The sequence below is a fragment of the Protopterus annectens genome, chromosome 1.part0 (assembly GCF_019279795.1).
Source record: "Protopterus annectens isolate FY-2018-M chromosome 1.part0, PAN1.0, whole genome shotgun sequence".
NCBI lineage: Eukaryota > Metazoa > Chordata > Ceratodontiformes > Protopteridae > Protopterus > Protopterus annectens.
In genome coordinates this window covers 678,845,630-678,866,837 of record NC_056725.1, presented here as the reverse complement: position 1 = coordinate 678,866,837, position 21,208 = coordinate 678,845,630, and the positions used below count along the sequence as shown (strand labels likewise).

The 21,208-nt window shown below is 42.3% G+C and overlaps 1 protein-coding gene across 1 annotated transcript in view; it reads right to left on the bottom strand.

The window, feature by feature from the left end:
* Positions 1-21,208, bottom strand: part of LOC122794026 (ryanodine receptor 1-like) — a 2,146,276-nt gene that overhangs the window by 912,061 nt on the left and 1,213,007 nt on the right. The window contains 1 exon segment of the mRNA XM_044062140.1: positions 12,023-12,134. Within this exon segment, the coding sequence (XP_043918075.1) occupies positions 12,023-12,134 (112 nt within the window).

The following is a 21,208-nucleotide window of genomic DNA, read 5'->3' as shown; positions in this document are numbered from 1 at the left end:
TCACAAAATTCAGCTGTAAACTCTTTAAACAGCAACCTTAATAAAGTATATGTGTGAATGTTTTTTGACCGTACTTCTCAACCTATTAGTGTAGGAATTGTGGACAACGCCAAAAATAATGAAAGACAAATGCTCAAAATCAGTTACAAATATTAAATTTTGTTCATGTAAATATAGAAAGTTACTAGAATAACAGACTTTGCATTAATATGCATTTTCTGAATGATATGAAGTCTGAAACTCAAATTGTCATTATTTAGTGACTTCACTTCTCAATGATTTGAGAGAAAACCATAAAACCTATAAGGAAAAGGCCAATAATATAAAACAAAAATCTGGATATTCTGCAAAATTCTGGACTGATGAGAGGTATGGGTGTGTTAATGCCCATCTGCCCATCATTATACTTAGTATCATAGCACTTTGTGCCCCAAGCCAGTGACTGACTGTATGGATGAGTCATCAAATCTAGATACTCAGGTCTTCACTGCTGCTTATCTGTGAGCTGATCTACACTGAGTGGGGATCTGGGTTAGCTGAATGGGGAGGAAATGGATACATGCTGGAAACACAAATGTGTACAAAAGATATCCTGAGAACATGCAGCAGAGGATTCTGTGTTAGATGAATTCAAGCCCCATATCCAGAACAGTTTCTCTCATATACAAAGGAAGATCAGAGATGTGGACCCAAAAGAGTCTGTTCAAGACTTGAGTACTTGAAGTACTGGCAAGGAGCTGTAGCTGAAAAGCGGCAGGTGGTTGTCATTGTGGTCCTCCTAATGCCTGCAGACTCCAGTGGTGAGGGAAGCCATCCCTACATTATCACTTAGTGGACTCCAGATGAGGCCAACACAGTAAATGCTGCACCAATCACCACAATGCAAGTATGGATGGGGAGGAAAGGCAAAACTCTACTGAAAATTTATATAAACAATTCAAACTTATGAAATGCACAAAAATAGTGCTCTGTTGATATCAGAACTCCATCTCCTTAATATACCCAAACCTCACCAGCAAGTATCAGAGCCTTCCTGCTCATTATCTGAATTGTATTTCTTACATAAATGAATGTGAGTGTGAGATAGAGATGGCTATGCTGTACTATAAAAGCTATATGTCATGGAGGGCTTTAGTTTTAGGATTAATGAATAGTGCTTTTTAAGTGGACAATGAGCAAATGGGATTAGTAATGTACAGATGAGGTGAAGGCTAAAAATGTAGTTGCACAGTGTTGTTTTTTTTTTTTTTTGTCCTCCTCAGAATTGACCATCAGCTCTTCCCTCTTCCTCTGCTCAGTTGATGGGCCTGCCCTCCCAACTTCCCCCCAGACTTGCTTTGACCATGGTTGGACTAATCAGTAGGTCAAGGCATCCTGGGGCAGCACCCTACTGCCATTGAAAAAGTGTATTTTTCTTTTTCTTCCACAAAAGTAGTACGCTGAGGGCGGGCATGAAGAAGGTATTAGCAGTGAACCACCCCTCATTCACAAGGGACTGAAATCAAAAGGGTGCCTTGCTCACCCTCAAGCAGTACCATACAGATGTTCCCTCAGTCTCCACCAGGGAAACTGAACTGCACAAGTGTGCCCCAACTGTGTGCCCTCCCTCATGATGGGTTCACTCATCTTCCCTGCCTGCACTTTCAAGCAACTGAGTCACTGTTTGAACTCAGGTCTCCTGGGTTGTAGTACGAACTTTATCCTTCAATTCCACCAGCCACAGGTATAAGCACATAAAATAAGAATGCAGATACTTGAAATCTCAAATCTCTCAAAAAGATGTCTGATATGTCAGTGTATGGCTTAACTGCCATGATGTTTACACACACACATTATTCAATTCAGTTGTATGCTTTGTACTTCAAAACCATAAATGAAAAGCATCTTTTCCTTTATCAGACATAGAACATAACAGATTAAAAATATATGCACAGGTAGTTATGCTTGCAAGAAAGCAAATGGCTGTCATTTGCAAAGACAAATGTCTCATACTTTCTTGACAACTGTCAATTATCTTCTTTCTAACTGCTCTGGTAAAGTTGCAAAGCATCCGGTTTTGTTGCGTATCTTTTGAAATTTCTCCATTGTTTAACTCTAATTACTTTCCTTAGGAGAGTTCTTTTCAACATCATGCACAGGTGAGGCTTGCTGATTTCATCCAGAAGGGAAAACTAGCAACTGATGAGTTCAGATTTTTGTTGTTTTTCTTAATGGGTCTAGTCTTTTACCCATTATTTTAGTTGATGCTGAACTATAATGCACAGAGATTACTTTGCCTTTTAAAATTCAACGCATTTTCCTTTAATGGCCTATTCATCAGACATTTTTCAGATCTCTGTGCCATTGTGGGGTGATTGTCAAAGCAACTGTTACTGTTATTCTGTGTAGGTTTGGATGAGAACTTAAGACTGGCAATACTGTCATCCCTGATTGACAGCATTAGTGACACACACTGTCTGTTTCAGAAGACTGTCTAGAATATAATACAGTAAACATGGTGAAATACAGCGCATCTATGGTACCTAAATGATGCTGTGACATACAGGCAGAACACAGTACAGTAAACAGTCAAACATGGTGCATCTACAGTACCTACATGATGGTGTAAAGTGCAGAGAGGATACAGTACACTAAAGTGAATTACAGTGCATCTACTATACCTAAATGATGCTGTGAAGTGTGGGCAGACTATATAACAAACATAATGAAATAAAGTGCATCTCTAGCAGTTAAATGACACAGTGACGTGCATGTAGAATACACTACTGTAAACACAATATATGCATTTATTGTAATCTAGGCTTGAGCGAGGAGAGGTAATGACAGTACCTTTATTGCATGTGTGCATTTGGCGATATCATGAGGTTATGCAGAGGGTCTGAAAGAGATGTCCGGTTTTTAGCAGGTGAAATAACATGCTATCTTTAATGACCTACTGAAAGTCTTGAAGTCAACAAATATATAAAATGGAAGTTTTTGGAAATCATGATCAAACATCCAAAGATGGAGTGTGATCACTTATGGATGAACTTCAGAGTCTGTACTAAAGATTATTTACTTATTTGCACTCTAAACCTGATTTAGTTTTGCTAAACATTTTGAACCTATATTTCAGCTGTTCAGGTCGGGTCTATATTGTAAGCGTGAACGCTTAGGTTGTCGAATACAGCATGATTGACACCTATTGTGCGAACTGCGAGTACACCCAATGCCCGAAACCGTGAAATTCGAAATCTCGAATCAGCATAGTTGGCCCTTCTGCGGTATAGCTCCATAAGGTAACTGTGTGATAGTTACGGACCTTAGGGTTAGGGTGCGAGCTAAGGTAAGTGCATAGATAGTAATGTATGTAAGGTTTAGTGTAGGGTTAGACGTAGGGTTTCGGTTAGTGCATGTATGTGGTTTATTTATTTTGTTTGGGTGGGTAGTATGTAACGAGCGGTGTAGTGGAAAGTATGTTTTATTTACGTCACTGGGTGGAAAGGTGTTGGCCAAAGAAAACAATTAGGTTATCTGTATTTAAGCGTTTGTGGTTTCAGTGAATTGAGCGTTTGCTTAATAGGCGTCGATCATGCCATATTTGACAACCTAAGTGTTCGCACTTAAAATATAGACCCTTCAGGTCTGCGTTGGGTTGTTTGGTGTATGGATCCATTCAGTTGATCTTGTGGTGTTAAGAGCATTGATGTACAGTTTTTGTTTTTGTTTCGTCAACGAGCAGGAGACTCGATAGGCTGATGAAAGTAAGATGAATGATTTACAAGTGTTTGAAAGATAACTTTTAGTTATGTACTTACCATAACTTTAGATGTTTGGGATCCATCTCGCCTACATTCTGTACTGATGGGCTTGGAGCCGATCCCTCGGCTCCGACTCGGCACGCTATGCTATAGAGCGAAGCCTCTTATTGGCTGAGCTATTTTCTATCCCAGGATGCACCACCACTAATCCCCCAGATCTTGTTTGTCCACATTCATGCACACATACATAACTTGTTTATATAACATTGCCAGATGTTTCAAGATGAAACAACAGGATTCGGACCTTCTGATCTCTTCTGATCTCCAAGGAAGGGGGGAAGGAGGGTGGGTTATTGGGAATGTAGGCAAGATGGATCCCAAACATCAAAAGTTATGGTAAGTACATAACTAAAAGATGTTATGTGATCCTATCTCGCCTACATTCTGTACTGATGGGACAGCGTCCCTAGCACCTAAATCCTGGGTGGCTCACTGGAAAACACTCCTGAGCACTGTGGAACCAAATGAAGCTCGCCCCCGAGATGCCATATCCAATTTGTAGTGAGAAATGAAAGTGTGCGGGGAAGACCACATAGCCGCAGCAGAAATGTCACTAATGGCAAGCTTAGAATGGAATGCTACTGAAGTAGCCATAGCTCTTGTAGAATGAGCTTTGACAGAGGTCGTAAGCTCTTTATTAGAAGAGGAATAAGCTTGAGTAATACAGTCCCTGATCCATTTGGCAATAGTGACCTTTGTGACGGCTTTGCCCAATTTATTATCCGAAAAGGATACAAACAATTGATCTGTTTTCCTTGTTTGTTTGGTCCTATCTAAATAAAAATGCAATTGCCTGTGGACATCTAATGTGTGGAATATGTAGTCCGCTTTGTTTGAGTACTTTGGAAAGAAAACTGGAAGTTCTAATGACTGTTGTAGGCAAAAACTGAAACAAACCTTAGGGACAAAGGATGGATTTGGCCTGAGAGATACTCTATCTTTGTGAAAAAACAGGTACGGAGGTTTTACAGACAAAGCTTGAAGCTCTGAAACCCTTCTGGCAGAAGTAATCGCAACCAGAAAGGCAGTTTTCCACGATAGAAATCTCAAATCGCATGTTGCTGCCGGTTTGAAGGGGGAGGAAGTTAAGGCACGTAACACCACATCGAGATCCCATGGAGGAGCAAGATGAGAAATCGGAGGTTGTAAAAGCGCAGCACCTTTCATGAAGGTCTTACACAATCTGTTGCTCATTAAAGGTGGGTTTATAGACTCGTGAAAATTGGAAATAGCTGCCAATTGAACCTTGATGGTAGAGACTGAAGAACCTTGATTGAATAGGGAAGTTAGAAATTTCAGGACTTCTGATACGGGAATAGTGATGGGATCCAGGCCCCGGAGTTGAGCCCAAATAGCAAATCTCTTCCATTTGCTAGAATACAATTTCTTAGTGGCAGACTTGTGGGCCGAAGATAAGATATGTACAACTTCCGGGTCTAAGGTACGATTCCTGACTATAGTCGGAAGAGGAGGAGCCAAGCTGTTAATTTCAAGGTGTGGAGGGACTGGTGGAGTAGTCCCGACTAATGAACTAATAGGTCTGGGATCTGATCCAGGAACTATGGACCGTCCAGTGCATACTTCCGAAGATAGGGGAAACCATACCTGACGAGGCCAGTATGGAGCAACTAAGATAATTTTGCTCCCCAAGTGAGACGCCTTTTGGATCACTCTGGGAAGGAGGGGAACTGGGGGAAAAGCATATAGCAAGCCGGTGGGCCACGGATGGGCTAGTGCGTCCATAGGGCTCTCCCCCGGAGCCAGAGTGAGGGAGAAGAACTTTTTGCACTTCGCATTCAGCGGGGTTGCGAAGAGGTCGCAACAAGGAATTCCCCATTTGCTGAAAATCTGATTTGCAACCGTAATGTTCAGAGACCACTCGTGTGGAGAGAGGATAGTTCTGCTCAGTCTGTCGGCTATCACATTGGCCTTGCCAGGGATATGAGTCACCACTAGAAATCGTTTGGTCGACACTGCCCATTCCCAAACTCTCATGGCCTCTCTGCAAAGGGGGTAGGATCTGGTCCCTCCCTGCTTGTTCAGGTACCAGACTACTGACATGTTGTCGAAGTGAACGGCAATTACGCCCTGAGGGAGGTAATCGTGAAGGGCTTGTAGGGACAGAAACACCGCCCTCATTTCTAAGATGTTGATATGAAGTAGGGACTCTTCCGAATGCCATTTGCCTTGGACTGACCTGCCCAGGGAATGCCCCCCCCCCCCCATCTGGGAGGCGTCCGTAGTCAAAGTGGCCACAGGAGGAGGTGGAACAAAGGGTCGTCCCTGATCCAGGTTGGAGGGCACCAGCCACCAGCGAAGGTCCCGTTTGCAGGTTTCCGTGATCCATATGAGGTGACTGAGAGGGAGATCCTGAAAGGACCACTGTGTTGAAAGAAGCCACTGGAGAATTCTAATGTGCAACCTTGCTAGGGGAACTAGAAGAACCGTGGCAGACATAGATCCCAATAGCTGCAGGACCATTCTGGCTGGGGCTTTGGATCTGGGAAGTAAGGCTCGAACTTGAGTCTGTATGGTTTGTATCCTTTCTGTAGGTAGATAGACCCGCATTCGGTTTGAGTCTATCTCTACTCCGATGAATCTTATGCGTTGAGATGGCAGCAACACAGACTTTGGCCAACTGAAGGTGATTCCAAGGGAAGTGCCCAGTGATATTGTGACTTGTAGGCTCCGCAATAGTAGATGCTTGGAGGTGGCAGTTAGGAGCCAGTCGTCTAGATACGGAAACACCTGGAATCCTAGACTTCTCAGGTGAGCAGTCACGACCGCCAAACATTTGGTGAACACCCTGGGGGCTGTGGTGAGACCAAAGGGCAGCGCGCGGAACTGAAAATGACTATCTCCTAGGCTGAAGCGCAGATGTCTCCTGGACGCTTGATGTACCATGATATGGTAATAAGCATCCTTGAGATCTATGGAGTACATCCAAACACCTTTCTCCAGCAGTGGGAGAATGGATTGTAGGGTGACCATACGGAACTTGGACTTTTTGACTGAACAATTTAGAATGCTGAGATCCAAAATGGGCCTCAAGTCCCCGGTCTTTTTTGGCACCAAAAAGAATCTTGAGTAAGTCCCTAATCCGATCTGGTCTGCGGGGACCGGTTGGATGACTCCTTTTTGAAGCAGCTTTGAAACTTCTAGGGCTGCAATTTCCCGTTGACTGGGTGGCGGGTCCGGGATTTTTTTGGACTGAGGTGGGGAGAGAGAAAAGGGGATGGCGTAACCTCCGGCGATAATTTGAAGCACCCATCGGTCCTGAGTGATACCTTCCCAGGCTTTTAGGTGCCTCGAACGACCCCCGACTGGCTCCGGAGCTACACAGTCGGGCAATCCGTCAGGGACTGTGAAAGGCTGAAGAGCCACGAAAGGATTCGCGGTCTCCAGTGTTGCGGGGGCCTCTGCCGCCTCTGGGATGGCGTCTTCAAGAAGAATTTCCCCCTCCTCTGCCTCTAGAAGGGGGATCGTCCTGCTGTGAGGGATAAGACTTCTGAGATCTACGGAACCACATTTTCCCTCCTCTTTTAGCCTTGGGGTAAGGCCGAAGGGAGTGGAAAATCGTGCCCCTGACAGTCAAAGTCTTACCTTCTTGCTCGCAGCGGGTCAATGTGTCCTTTACCTTGGGTCCAAACAAAGAGGACCCATCAAAGGCGTCGGCAAAGGAAGACTTGAAGGCTTCCAAAATGACACAGGCGGAGCCAGGCTTGCCTCCGTGAGCAATACCTGTACCGCCGCTCTACTCGCCTTCGGCCGCATAAGAAATGAGCCTCATGGACGAGTTTGATATGGATGACAGTGTAGCCAACTGAGAGCCAACCGTCTGGGCCAGCTGCTCAGGTAGGTTACCCAAGAGGGTATCTGAAAGCTCCTTGATCAGATCCCTCTGAAACCTGGTGAAGTGCGTTAGATAGTTCAGGGACCTTAAAGTAAAGGCCGCTGAACTTAGGGTGCACTTACCGTACCGATCCATGCTCCTAGACTCCTTATTAGGAAGATGGACGGACGTCGAAGCCTCTGCTACATCTTGCTGGGTAGCAGATGCCACCACCAAGGCATCTACAGCCACACCTTTCGTCAAAAACTCCTTTTCTGGGGGTGCTGACAGGAACTTGTTTGGGCGAGCAGGCACCGGCTCCACAGAGTCTGGGTGTTCCCACGCCCTTCGACAGATCAAATCTAGAAGCTCGAAGGGCGGAGACACCCAGGAGGCGGAGGGCTGAGCCCCGAAGGCCTTAAGGAACACCGACTCGTCAGCAGAAGGGGGTTTGGATTGCCAGCCGCCTCATTGTTTGAGGGCTTCCAGGATGTCTGCAAAGGAGACATCATCTGAGGACGACTTAGGGGACCCCTCTGCATCATCAAGATCAGTGTCTGACGTGAGAGACTCATCAGGGGAGTCAACGTGCTTCCTCTTGCACAATCTTTTCCTTGGAGGTTCCTCCGAAGAGGCTTCAGAGGGACCTCCAGGAGGGGGGGAACCCCCAGTGGGGGTGACCTCAGGCCCCAGGGCTCCGCTGTCTAAGGACAGGGGGACTGCCAAAGACCTAGTCTCCGTATGCAGGGAAGGTGCTGGAGAGACCGTGGAGGTAGCCAAAGAGGATATGGCTAAAGCACTCCTCATGGCCCTGAAGGCCGGACCACCAGAATCCTGGGAAGGTCCCACCTCCGTGGCCACAACAGTAGACAGTACCCCCGCAGCCGACGCACCGAGAGGAAGGCTTGGGACCGAAAACATCAGTCCCGAAGCGTCCCCCCCGGGGCCGACAGAGGAGGTCCGCGTACCGAACTCCGACTCGAGAGCCGGAGTTGGAGTAAGGGTCGGGCCCGACCCGAAAACCTCCATCGGCTCCACCAGCACCGGCTCCAACGGTGCCGAGGCTGTTGGAGGAGGAACCATAACTACAGGGTGGACTATCGGCTCCGAAGCCGAATGGGCTGGAGCCGAAACTAACCTTTGGAACACAGGAGACTGGAAAAGTCTTAGGAGCACCCTGTCGATGACCGAATCAGACATCTTGGAGGATCTAGATGAGACCAATCGGGTCCGAACCGACTTCTCCATCGGCTCCAAAGGACTGGGGGACCGGCTCCGAATGGACTCGACCAATATTGGTTCAGAGGGAGATCCCAAAACAATTTCCCTCGGTGCCGAAGAGGGCTTCGGCGCCGAAGGGGAAGAGTCTGAGCCGGCAACCCTCATCGGCTCCAAAATCAGTGGAGCTGATGAAGGTGACCCGCCTCTCGACGCCCCAGTCCTCGGCTCCGAAACCAGAGGAGTCGAGACTGGAGGCATCGAGGCAGACCGTTCCGCCCTCGGCTCCGAAGTTCGTGGAGCCGATGGAGAAGCCTGCCTAGGTTTCTTAGCAGTCGGTTCCGACGGGCTGGTCGGAGCCGACGCTTTTTTCTTCTTTTTAGTAGGAGAGGAAGAGGAAGATAAGGCCTCCTCGAAGGAGGGTTTAATCAGCCCTTTCAATATTAATTTATTCTTCCTCTCTTGGAGGACTCTAGATGAAAAGGCGTGACACACGCTACAGGACTCCTGTAGGTGCTTGGCACCTAAACAATATACGCACGAGGAGTGGTCATCGGTTATAGACATTTTATAACCGCACCTCGTGCACTTTTTGAACCCGGAGGGTCTATGTTCTTTCGACATAATGTATTATCAAAAGACTAAAACTAGTAAAAGTAGCACTATCTATATGAAGATTTTACCACAATACAAAAAATTTTAACCAACAACTTTTTTTTTTTTTTTTTAAGACACAATACAATGTAATATCAGACAAGAACAAAATACTGAAAAGGAGGGTCAAGACCCTCTAACTTAAACGGGTACTTGACCTTCTTGAAAAAATAAAGATACTAGCTGAATAATAGGGGAAGGCCCCTCTAACTTAAACGGGAAACCTTTCCCTTAATCAAACACACAATTTTCACAACAAAAGGTACCAAAACACACTCGTACAACAAAAATAGCTGTTAAAACAGCTTTTTGGGTAATAATAAGAGATTTCCTGACAGGAAATTTTAGAAAGAAAACAGTACTTAGCTCAGCCAAGTTGAGACCACGTCTTAGCTTGTAAGCGGCAAACGAGATCTGGGGGATTAGTGGTGGTGCATCCTAGGATAGAAAATAGCTCAGCCAATAAGAGGCTTCGCTCTATAGCATAGCGTGCCGAGTCGGAGCCGAGGGATCGGCTCCGAGCCCATCAGTACAGAATGTAGGCGAGATAGGATCACATAACATCCCATGTTTGTTCATCACTTGCTGTTAACTGTAGCAGATGCCTAATTAGTGAACTACTGGAGAGTGAGTAATGAGTTTTGTGATTGAAATTTGGGGCTGTCCTTTGTCATGTATGGGATTTGTCTGATTACCAAGATCAAAATGCTAAAGGACACAGGAAATCAAAGACTGTAGTGCATGACGATATGTTTTATTTTACAGTTTACAGTAACCTGAATCAAGCAAACATTGTCATACCTAACTCCCTGTACTTTCTAAATAGTTCCTGCTCTGCCACAGATTCAGTAGATCATCAATTTAGTCGACTCCAGTTAAAGTACAACAGGGAAAACATCCACAATAAACATCCTAAGCTTGGGATGTTCTCCATGAAAACAAATCAGATCTGCAAACACCACAGTATTACCCTCAGTTTTAATAAACAGGTAGGCCTTGACTGTATGGACATACCAGACTGTTGTACAAGACTGCACTCCTGACAATGAATGCCAACTTGTAGAATACTATGCTGATACCAGTTTGTGTGCTATTTTTTGTAGTCCTTCACATGTGTGCATGCACATAGCCCTTTAGAAAAAGTTATCCTGTGGTTCTACATGAAGAAACAGTTAAGTTCACAGTAATTAAACTCCCATGTTCATATCTCATCATAACTTTTTTGTCTGGATTCAGCAGCACCTTATCTGCCCATCTGCTGACTGCCTTATCCCATAGTTCTCCATACTCTGCTTCACTGCACTAGTCTCTGCTCTTCATCTCTGCCTCACATCAAGCCCTCTGCTAAGCTCTCTGATTTCCCCTGCTATACTGTAACAGTATGGTTCCCATCTACTTTCTGTCTGTCTGTCCAGCTGCAGACAGCACAGGTGATGAGACCTGGCAACTGGCATACTCTAGGATGCCACCTTCCCAAGTTTTTCTTGACTACCTGAAAAACTAAGAGCTGATCAAGTAGTTCAGACATTACTTTACAAATCTCAGTATTCTGTCTGTCATGGCAAACAAAATGCCACGCTTTGAAAAGTCACTGACTCCACATTTTGTACATGTATTGCTTTAGTATGATGTCACTGTGTCTGAGGGGAGTTAGAAAAAAAAATGTTATTCCGCCTCCTACACTGACGATAGGTACATCCATTTACATCATAAAATGGGCATGGTAAATAGCAGAAAGTGAAAAAATGGGATGACAGATGTGAAGCAAAATGCAGAGTATCAAAGCCAATAAGGTAGAGCAAAGGGTGTGTCTTTCATCCAGTTTCTGATTTTTCCAAAGGCTGCAACCCTAGATACCCCTATATGTACTTATACAGCATTCGGACTTCACCGTTATCCTCCTTGTTTATACACTATGTTTGCAACTCACAGCTTCCCACATTTATTTATTTATTATTTATTTTACATTTGGTGTCTGGGAATGTTCAACTGAGCTGAAGAGCCCTTTTTCAGTGGAGGCCCAGGGAGAAAAGCTCCATGTATTAAACAGTTTTCAGATAACAAAAGCAGTTAATTACAAAAGATATTACATAATTCCTACAATACATTTCATTCTTTTATCATCTTTTACTGACTTCTACTGAAACTGTGATCTTACTTGACTGTGCTGCAGACTCATATATATATATATATATATATATATATATATATATATATATATATAAAAGTTATGCTGCCCATGTACTGATAATACACAACTTTCATATAAATAACAAATATCCTAAACTATTACTGTTTCGCACTGCCCTCCTTCTGCCAGCCTAGTTTTCAGGCAGCATCACTAATTGACTATATAACGACATCATTCAGAAAAAATGAACGCATTCTAAACTAATCAGTACTTGAGGATTGCTTTCTTTAGGAAGATTTCTGCAACACAGCAGTAAGTTATATTATGGTATACAGTTTACGACAGATGCATGAGATGTCTCAAAGATAGCGCTGACAGGATTCTTACATGCATCTCTGGTGCACAACGTCCAAGCAGGTCAATAAGGGCAGCGTAGAATGCCATGATAGCATTACCAAGGTGCACACGGTTCTCTTCATGAGACTCCTCACCTCCAAACCTGCATGAAGACAGTAAATGACAAAAGAAATTAGTCTGGAAATACAAGCAGGATGACTGGTTAACTAGCAAAGAACAGTAAGATGGGTCTATATTACTAAGCCGAACGATAAAAAGAGCAAAAGCTTTTTTATCGAACACTAAAAGTCGAAAGCACTGAATGCCGAACACACAGAACAGTGATTTTTTTCCCCAGGGAAAAAAATTGCTGGGCCGTTTTTGGGACTTTGCCATTTCCTCCACTGTGGTGTGATCTTGGAGTTGGTATATTTAAGTAGGGGTGTGTGTGGTATAGCCCCCCCCCCCACTTTATTTTGTGTTTGGATTTTTATTTTTTTGTTTGTTTTTTTTTTTGCGGAGCAACGATTTTTTTTTCCCTGGGGAAAAAAAAAATCGCTGTTCTGTGTGTTCGACATTTACTGCTTTCGGTTTTTCGTGTTCGATAAAAGACTGTTTGCTCATTTTATCATTCAACATCATGATATAGACCCTGTTACAATAGATCTGGACTGATACAGCCATATATTCTGACCCATCATGACTGAATCACAGAAATTAATAACTCCAGCAACTGGCATATATTCTGACCCATCATGACTGAATCATACAGATTATTAACTCCAGTAACTGCACCACTCTAACTAAATAAAAATATGACACTAAACTAAGACAATCAGAAATCTTTTACAGATTTTTTCCATTTGCAGTAAGATTAAATGGAGCTGTTTTCTAATCAACAGTTTTGAAAAGACTGCTAAATACCTGGGAGCAGTTTATTCCCAAAATGTCTCCTATCACATGCTTTAAAGTCAGTGTTCCCATGCTATTCCATTTATAGTGAACTCCTTTAATAGATGCCAATTCCATTGTCCCCAGTCATTAAAGTTGACAGTCTAGGGTAACAAGACATGCTTTTTCATTCATAAGGTAGGAGGTATTTTTGATTTTATGGTCTGTGTCAGTGAAAGGCCTTCATATTGTCTCCTAAGCACTGCACAGAAGATGCACTGGTAAAGGCATAAGCACACATCTACACTTGGAATGCAAACTTTCAGAGAGCTTAACACTCTTGTCCATCCTCAAGTAAGTACTTTTCTAATGATAAAAAGGCTCCTTAAGATGTCTCCCCCCAACCTGAAGATTGGATCTCCTTATCTCCATCCACTCGCCTGCCCTCTGCTGCCAGAATTATTATTACAGAACAGGTCCCCAACTGCTGTAGCACAGGATGTTTGTTTGTGCCTTTCGGCTTTTCCCGGTTAGGGGTCGCCACAGCACAACTCTGGTCCGCTAATGATTGGCAGTAGATTTTTATGTACTGGCTTAACGGGCCTAACGCACAACCTTCAGCAAAGGAACGCCCATTCACGCATGTCGCCACACAGAAGACGCTCTAACTGAGAATCGAACGGGCAACGTCTAACTGTGAGGCAACAACGCTACCGCAGCACCACCACCGTAGTTTTTAACTGCTGTAGCACAGGATACTGGTCATTTTATTTTTGTTGATGTTTCTTCAAAAATAATATTATTTATCACAGCCTTGTAAATGTAAAATATGATAGATATGACCAATCCATATTATTTTTTAGTACTCAGATGAAAAGCATAAGAAAAGGGCTTGTTGTTGTTTTCCTTTCATGTGTACTTACTATTGGTTCTTCCATATGGTGATTTAATGCAGAGTACTATACTGTCACAATGCTTCACTTGTATTCTGGGTTTGATTCCTTTAGTCTTCATATACTTGCTTGTAACCATATCCAAGTCACTTGATCAGAAAATGCTTCCAGTTTGCAACTGAAAAGAAGCACTTGTGAGCTAGGTAAACTCACCAGTCACACTTTAAGAAAAAAAGTAATCACATGCTGCATGTGATGTCAGACTCCTCTCAGTGACAATATTCTTCAGTTAAATTACAGCAGATCTAGCTTGTATTAATACATAATTCAAATGTAAATCCATTCCCTGATACAAAAAGGAAGGCTTTCCTGGTTCCTTAATAAAAGATCCGATTCATCTACTAAACTGCTGTGGTGCAGTGTGTGTTCCCTGTTCAGTATGACATTCAGACCACAATGTGCCTGACATTAGCATAACACTACAAACAACTATACTATATGCAACCATGTATTAACCTTCCATAAAATGATCTTGCCATGACATATTAAATGAAGAGTTATAGGATCATTTGTCCAAACACCACCATTACATTTATGTAAGTGAACCTGGCTGATATTGAGTGCTAGACAGCCAAGGGTAATGCTTACACCAGTTCAAACACTGAGAATGTATATATCCCATTTAATGAACAAATAATTTGTGAGCTACAGCACTTGCCTGGCTTATAAAAAGCTGATTTTTTGATACATTCCAACACTTATGTGTACTGCCTCTTGCACGATATTGTCTCTCTCCAGGCCTCTAAAAATCTAAAACTATTGAAAATGTTACTTCATTCAAATATGTAGGGGACTGGTTGGACCCCTTCCTAAATTTCCAACTCTACTTGGATTAAATACACAAATAAATCAATTCTGTCCTCTTCTGTGCTAATAGGATCTCCCCCTTTTCAATCCAGATCCTGTAGAAATACCACAGGTTAAGGCATCTTATTGGCTCAGCTACAATACTGCCTCACACTAATTGCTGCACCTTCCAAAACAAATGTAGCCACCATTCAGTCTGTTTCAAATGTCATTTGCGGATTTATCCCTCTGTCCCCAAGAAATGAACACCACAAAACCACTGAAAAAGCTAACTGGCTACCTGTGAAATATGCTGACTCTGCGTGCCTCTCGCCTATTTAAACTTATCAAGAATGACAGATGTTTCTTTTTTTAAAAAAAAATGACACCTTCTCTGCACTAGCTTCCAGACTAGTCAGAGATGCAATAATACACAACCTTAGACATCTTAACCACTCAGGTCCTCTCCTCCAACCCCCCCCCAAAAAAATAGGCTTTGTGGCACAAACCATTCTTTCTCAGTCTCTGGTCTCACTATGAAAATCTCTCCCTGTTTTTCCTTAAAGATCATTCCTCTTACCTTATTTTCCACTCACAAATAAAAAACACATTTCAGGACTCCTAAGAAAATGCAATTGCTATTCTCTGGTCAAATAACTTAACTTTTTCATTCCCTTCTTTAATCTACATACCTTGCTCTGACACTAGATTGTGATTCTTTCAGCATACTAACTCTGATGGCACTCTATATTTAATACATGCATATACTGTCTTTTTGTCAGTCACTCTGTATATAACGTGATCTATCTATTGCCTTTATACCCTCAACCCAAGTGTAATATTCACTTTGTATACAATATATGCATATATATTGCATTTTTGTCATTTAATCTGTACATAATCCATCCACAACCTCTTTTCCCATTTTTTCACATGGGGTCAGGGTGTCACCCCGACAGTGACAACCAGAATTTAATCTGTATATAATCCATCCATCCACAACCTTTTTTCCCATTTTTTCACATGGGGTCAGGGTATCACCCCAGTAGTGACAACTATCTAGAGCCAAGGTTCACACTTCTGGGTAGCTAGCCCTGCCACTGATGTTCCTCCATACGACACACATGCACACACACTCACACCTACAGCCAATTTAGAGTGTCTGATATCCATCTACTGCATGTTTTAGGCATGTGGGAGAAAACCCATGTGAATACGGAGGACATGCAGACTGCACACAGAAGGCACCCCAGATGAGAATCAAACTGGAAAACTTCTTGCTGTGAAGTGACAATGCTATCTGCTGCACCACTGTGCTGCCTTCTCTCTTTATATAATGTCATATATCTATTATGTTTCCCCATACCCTTTCCCAAACCTTCCTAAACATACTGGAAAATATTAAGATACAACCAAACACGCTAATACTAGGTGATTTCAACTACCCTGCCATTAATTGGGAAAACTACTCGGGTACCAACTAATTTTCCCAACAGTTCTTGGAATTCATAAATTCCAACGCCCTGGATCAACTAATCCATTGTCCCACCAGGGGCTATAATATCCTAGACCTGGTCATTACCAACATAGGAGATAGATGCTCCACACCAGTGGTCACCCCCTCATTGGTCAGGTCTGACCATAAGCAAATCACCCTTGACATCCACATCCCACCCACCCTCCAGTAAGGAAACCTCCTTAAAAAACTTCTCCAAAGCCAACTTCATGCTACTGAAGTCAGAAGTGACAAACTTCACAACACCCACGCAGACGGGATCAGGAAGTTCGACTGCAGATTCCTACACTAAGGCACTGTACAAGCACATCCACTTGTGCATGAATCGTGCCATCCCAAATAGAACCAAGATGCTCTTCTCCAAAAAAAGGAAGCCAATCTGGTGGTCCCCTGCTATAAACAAACTATACAACAGAAGGAAGAAACTGTTGCAAAAAAGAGGAAAATCCCAGGATGCAAAAAACTCCCTCACCAGCCTCAGTAAAATCCTCAAAAGCTAGTTACAAAAATAAAATTGCCAAAGATTCCAAAGACATCCACAAGGCATTCTATAGTTATGTCAAGAATCTAAATGGCAATGTTCAGATCTGCTCTGAGCTACAACAGAATGGCATTAAATATACTGATCCCAAGGATATTGCCAATATCCTGGCAGATCGATTTAGTGCCAACTTCACTCCTCTCTCACCCCCTAAAGGGCTCATCTCAATACCAAAAGATTGCCAAATTCCAATAATCACAGCCACACAGGTAGAAATAGCACTCTCCAAAGCTAAGAATACAGCATTCATGGGACCAGATGACATCCCAGGCTGTGTACTACATGAACTACAAAACGAACTGGCATCCCACCTAAGTGTCATGTTTAATCATAGCCTCACCTCAGGCTTTGTGCCCACTGAGTGGCGCACAGCTACAGTTATCCCGCTCCACAAGGGAAGATCCACCTTGGATCCCGGGAACTACCGTCCCATCAGTCTGACAAGCCTGATCTGCAAGGGCATGGAATGCATTATCATGGAACTTATAAACAAAGACATTGGCAACCTCCATACACTGGACCCCACCCAGTTTGGGTTTGTGAAGGGCCGATCTTGTCTCCTGAATCTGACTGACGTCTTCGAATTGGTCTCCAGAGCTGTGGACGAGGGTAAGGAGGTCCACACAGCCTATCTGGACCTCGCCAAGGCCTTCAACACCATCCTCCATTCTGGAATCATAGATAAACTTACTAAGCTGGGCATAAATCCCTACGTCACTCGATGGGCTGCCAACTGGCTTACTGACAGAACCCAGACTGAAAGTAGCCGACTCCAAATCCAGCTCCAGACAAGTGACAAGTGGAGTACCTCAGGGTTCAGTCCTGGGACCACTCTTGTTTGGCATCTACTTCTCTGAAGTACAGGCCAACACTAAGGGACTCTGGCTAACAAAGTTTGCAGATGACTGCAAACTGGGAGCCATTATTGAATCCCCAAATGATGTGGATATTCTACAAAAGGGCCTTACATAAACAGATGCCTGGTGCCACAGCCATGGGCTCAAGCTTAATGCCAAGAAATGTATAGTCATCCCCTTTGGAAAAAAACATGTACCCATGAACTACCACATAGGTGGCAGGACACTAAACATCGAAAGTGTGATGAGAGACTTAGGGACACAAGTGGACAGTGGTCTCACTTTCGATAACCACATCGCCACTACAGTCTGGAAATCCTTCTACGTGGCACACCTCATCACTAAGGGTTTTTCATCCAGAAAAAAGGAGGTCATTGTCCCACTGTACTCATCCCTCATTAGACTCATTATAGAGTATAATGCCCCATTTGGTATGTACCTCACAAGACATCTGCAACAGCTGGAAAGGCCACAGAAATACCTCACTAAAAGAATCACAGGCCTAAAGCAGATACCATATGCTGACTATCTAAAAAAACTCCAGCTATACTCTGTGGCATATCGTCTACTCAGAGGCGATCTCTGCTTAACATACAAGGCTATGTCAAACCCTGAGCTGTTGGACATGCTCCACTTAAAGAAATCCCAATACCTCAGAGCCACACGCTCCAGGGATCTAAACCTTATCATCATAATGAACAAAACATGCTGGAGGGATAGGTTCCTGACCCAGAGACTCCCCATACTCTGGAACAGACTGCCCATACATGTCAAGCAGAGCACCTCACTGGCCCTCTTCAAAAGGAACCTTGATGATTGGATGGGAGATATGAAATTCACCCCGGGGATCATGTCAGTCACCCTGCTAGACAGGGGCCCAGAGAAGTAAATATTGTGGGAAAAAATTTCCAGGGAATTGTTATGGCTAGGCTTGCATAGGCCTTAGGGCCGATAGCCTAGTACCAACCTATGAATCATGCTGACTGAAATGAGTCCAATGGAATCAGTGCTCTACCCTTGTTAACAAAATCAAAATAAAATAAAATAAATGTCCTTAAGCCGAATGCCACATTAACAAGGATCAGGGTATCACATTCAAAACAGCAAAAACCCTAGTCAAAGAAATTATGGTAGTTTCACCACACAAACCAATCAAAGCTAATTAAAATGTCATTGAACTCCTGGAACTATTGAATGACCTAATCAATACAAAATCACACACACACACACACACACACAAAAATAAATAAATAATGCAAAACAAAAATCACAAAGCATCTATTTCTCTTTGTATTGTACACTGCATGACTGTGGTGGGGGGCTTTGCTCTTCATACTCACCATTAGTTATACATATCAATTCTTAGGTCACACAACAGGGGAGACTGCAGCTTCATGAACTGTGCTATTACAAAACTGCAGATCAGTTAGCAGTTCAGAAATATCTGTTTGCACAGTAAACAGTCTTTTCAAAGAGAAAATTGTGGTATGAAATACAAATTTTCAGTAACTCTTCAAAAACCAGAACACACAAATTGCATCTAATCTACACTTAAAATGGAAAAACTAGCAAACTTTAGTTTGAACAAACATCACCACCCTGTACTTACAAGAAAGAGTTTTAGTAGTGTTTTGACAACTGGTTGATGGAATAAAATCATTCCACATACTGGCATGCTCTGCCTTTCATGTAAATATCTGTCTGATAACAAACATTTAGAAAAGATAAGAGCAGATCTGCACCATGTCTGTGGTATACATTAATTGAGCTAGGCTGGTGAATGTGTTTACTGGGCATTATTACATAATTCTTGAACATCAGAATTTTCTGTTATTGTTCAGTTCGTAGCCAATACATCACTGTTTACTAGAAACCAAAAAATCAAAATTAACAATTTTTATGCAGTTAACTACTTTTTTTTACTGGTCACACTCACTATCTTAAAAAGAATATATCTTAAGTCAGTTTCTCAGACTACCCAAATATACAGATGATAAAAAGTATGTTCAATAGTGGAACTACAAAAATGAAAAACATTTTCAATTTTCTAGGTGAAGATATCTTACACACCTCACTAAACAACAGACGGACAAGATTGTAGACGACAAGAAGGTTGCACCTTTTCCTACTTAAATTGTAACTCTGGTAAAGTTACGCTTCTGAAGTTCGCTGGCAGACTGGGAAGGTTATTGAAAACTATGTAAACACAAAGTCCATTAGCTCTCTAACATAAAGGCATTGAGAATTTACTTTTACAGATCCTGGTATAACGGATAAAGCAGAAAATGGGCCTAAATTTGTTGACAAAAGGAATATAAATTTAAATGACCTAAGTGTATAGCTAGAACACCAAAAATAATGTAAAAAAGCAGGTATATAAAAGTCCTGGGTGTTTATTATAAAGACACATATGGAATTGAAAATGTGATTTACCTGGCAAGTTATAAGTTACAATTTGTTTAAATATTAGAAACTAAAAGACTATTTCAAGAAAGAATAACGGAGCATGTATTGATATATATATATATATATATATATATATATATATATATATATATATTTATATATATATATGGTTTACTATTGTTTATTCGAATGGAAAAACATTTTCCATTCAAATAAACGAATGGTAATACTGAAAGTAAAAAAACTAACTTTGACAATGTCGAACCAAATGCTCGACGCATTTGACTCGACATTGCTGTCGAAACCACCACGTGATAGCCGTATAGGAGCTGATGTAAATCAAACTCCTATATGGCTATTATGTTTTTGCAGGGGGACAAGCCCCCCTGCACCCCCCACACTACCCTACTTAGATATTCTAACTCCGAGATCGCACTACAGTGGGGAGGTGGATGAATTTCCACTCCCCACTGTACTGTGATCTCCGTGCAGATAGTCGACTTACACTTATGCAAATGCAGTTGCGCATCCGCATAAGTGGAGTCGACTATCTGGTGCAAAACTGTTTGTGTGTTCGACATTCTGATTTTCGGCACAATGCAGCCGATAGAATGTCATTCGCTGAAACAATAGTAAACCTACATATATATATATATATATATATATATATATATATATATCTATATATCTATATATATATATATATATATATATATATATATATATATATATATATCAGTCTACTGATTCATGCAGTGCTATTTTTTTCTACACTGAACACAAATGTTGGATTTCTATTAAAAATCCAAAGAGGGAGGGATCCACTGAATGCAGTATATGCAGAGAATGTGTAATAATAATAATAATAATAATTCTAGGATCTATGGTCATAACCAACTTATTGTGTATTTAAGACATGGATATCAAGAACGTCTCCTTGATTGCCAAGTGAAGCAAAGCTCATGAGATGATTCTTGACTTCCATACTGAGAACATTAAATAGTCATGATCGGACAGACTCAATTGCAGTTATTTGGTCTGCTTACCTACTCTGCATACTGCCAGTGGCAGTGGATTATAATAGGGGCAGTCTTGGCAGCTGCCTGTGCCTACAGCTAAGGGGGGGGGCATGGCCAGCATAGGACTAGGGTACTGCAACTCTGACTGCATAGAAAAAGTCTGCAGTGGGCAGTTTATCTATGTATTTTATTTTATTTTAAGTAAAGAAATGTCATGTTTCTTTACTTAAAAATAAATAAATACGTGGCATGAAGTGTCCCTATTCAA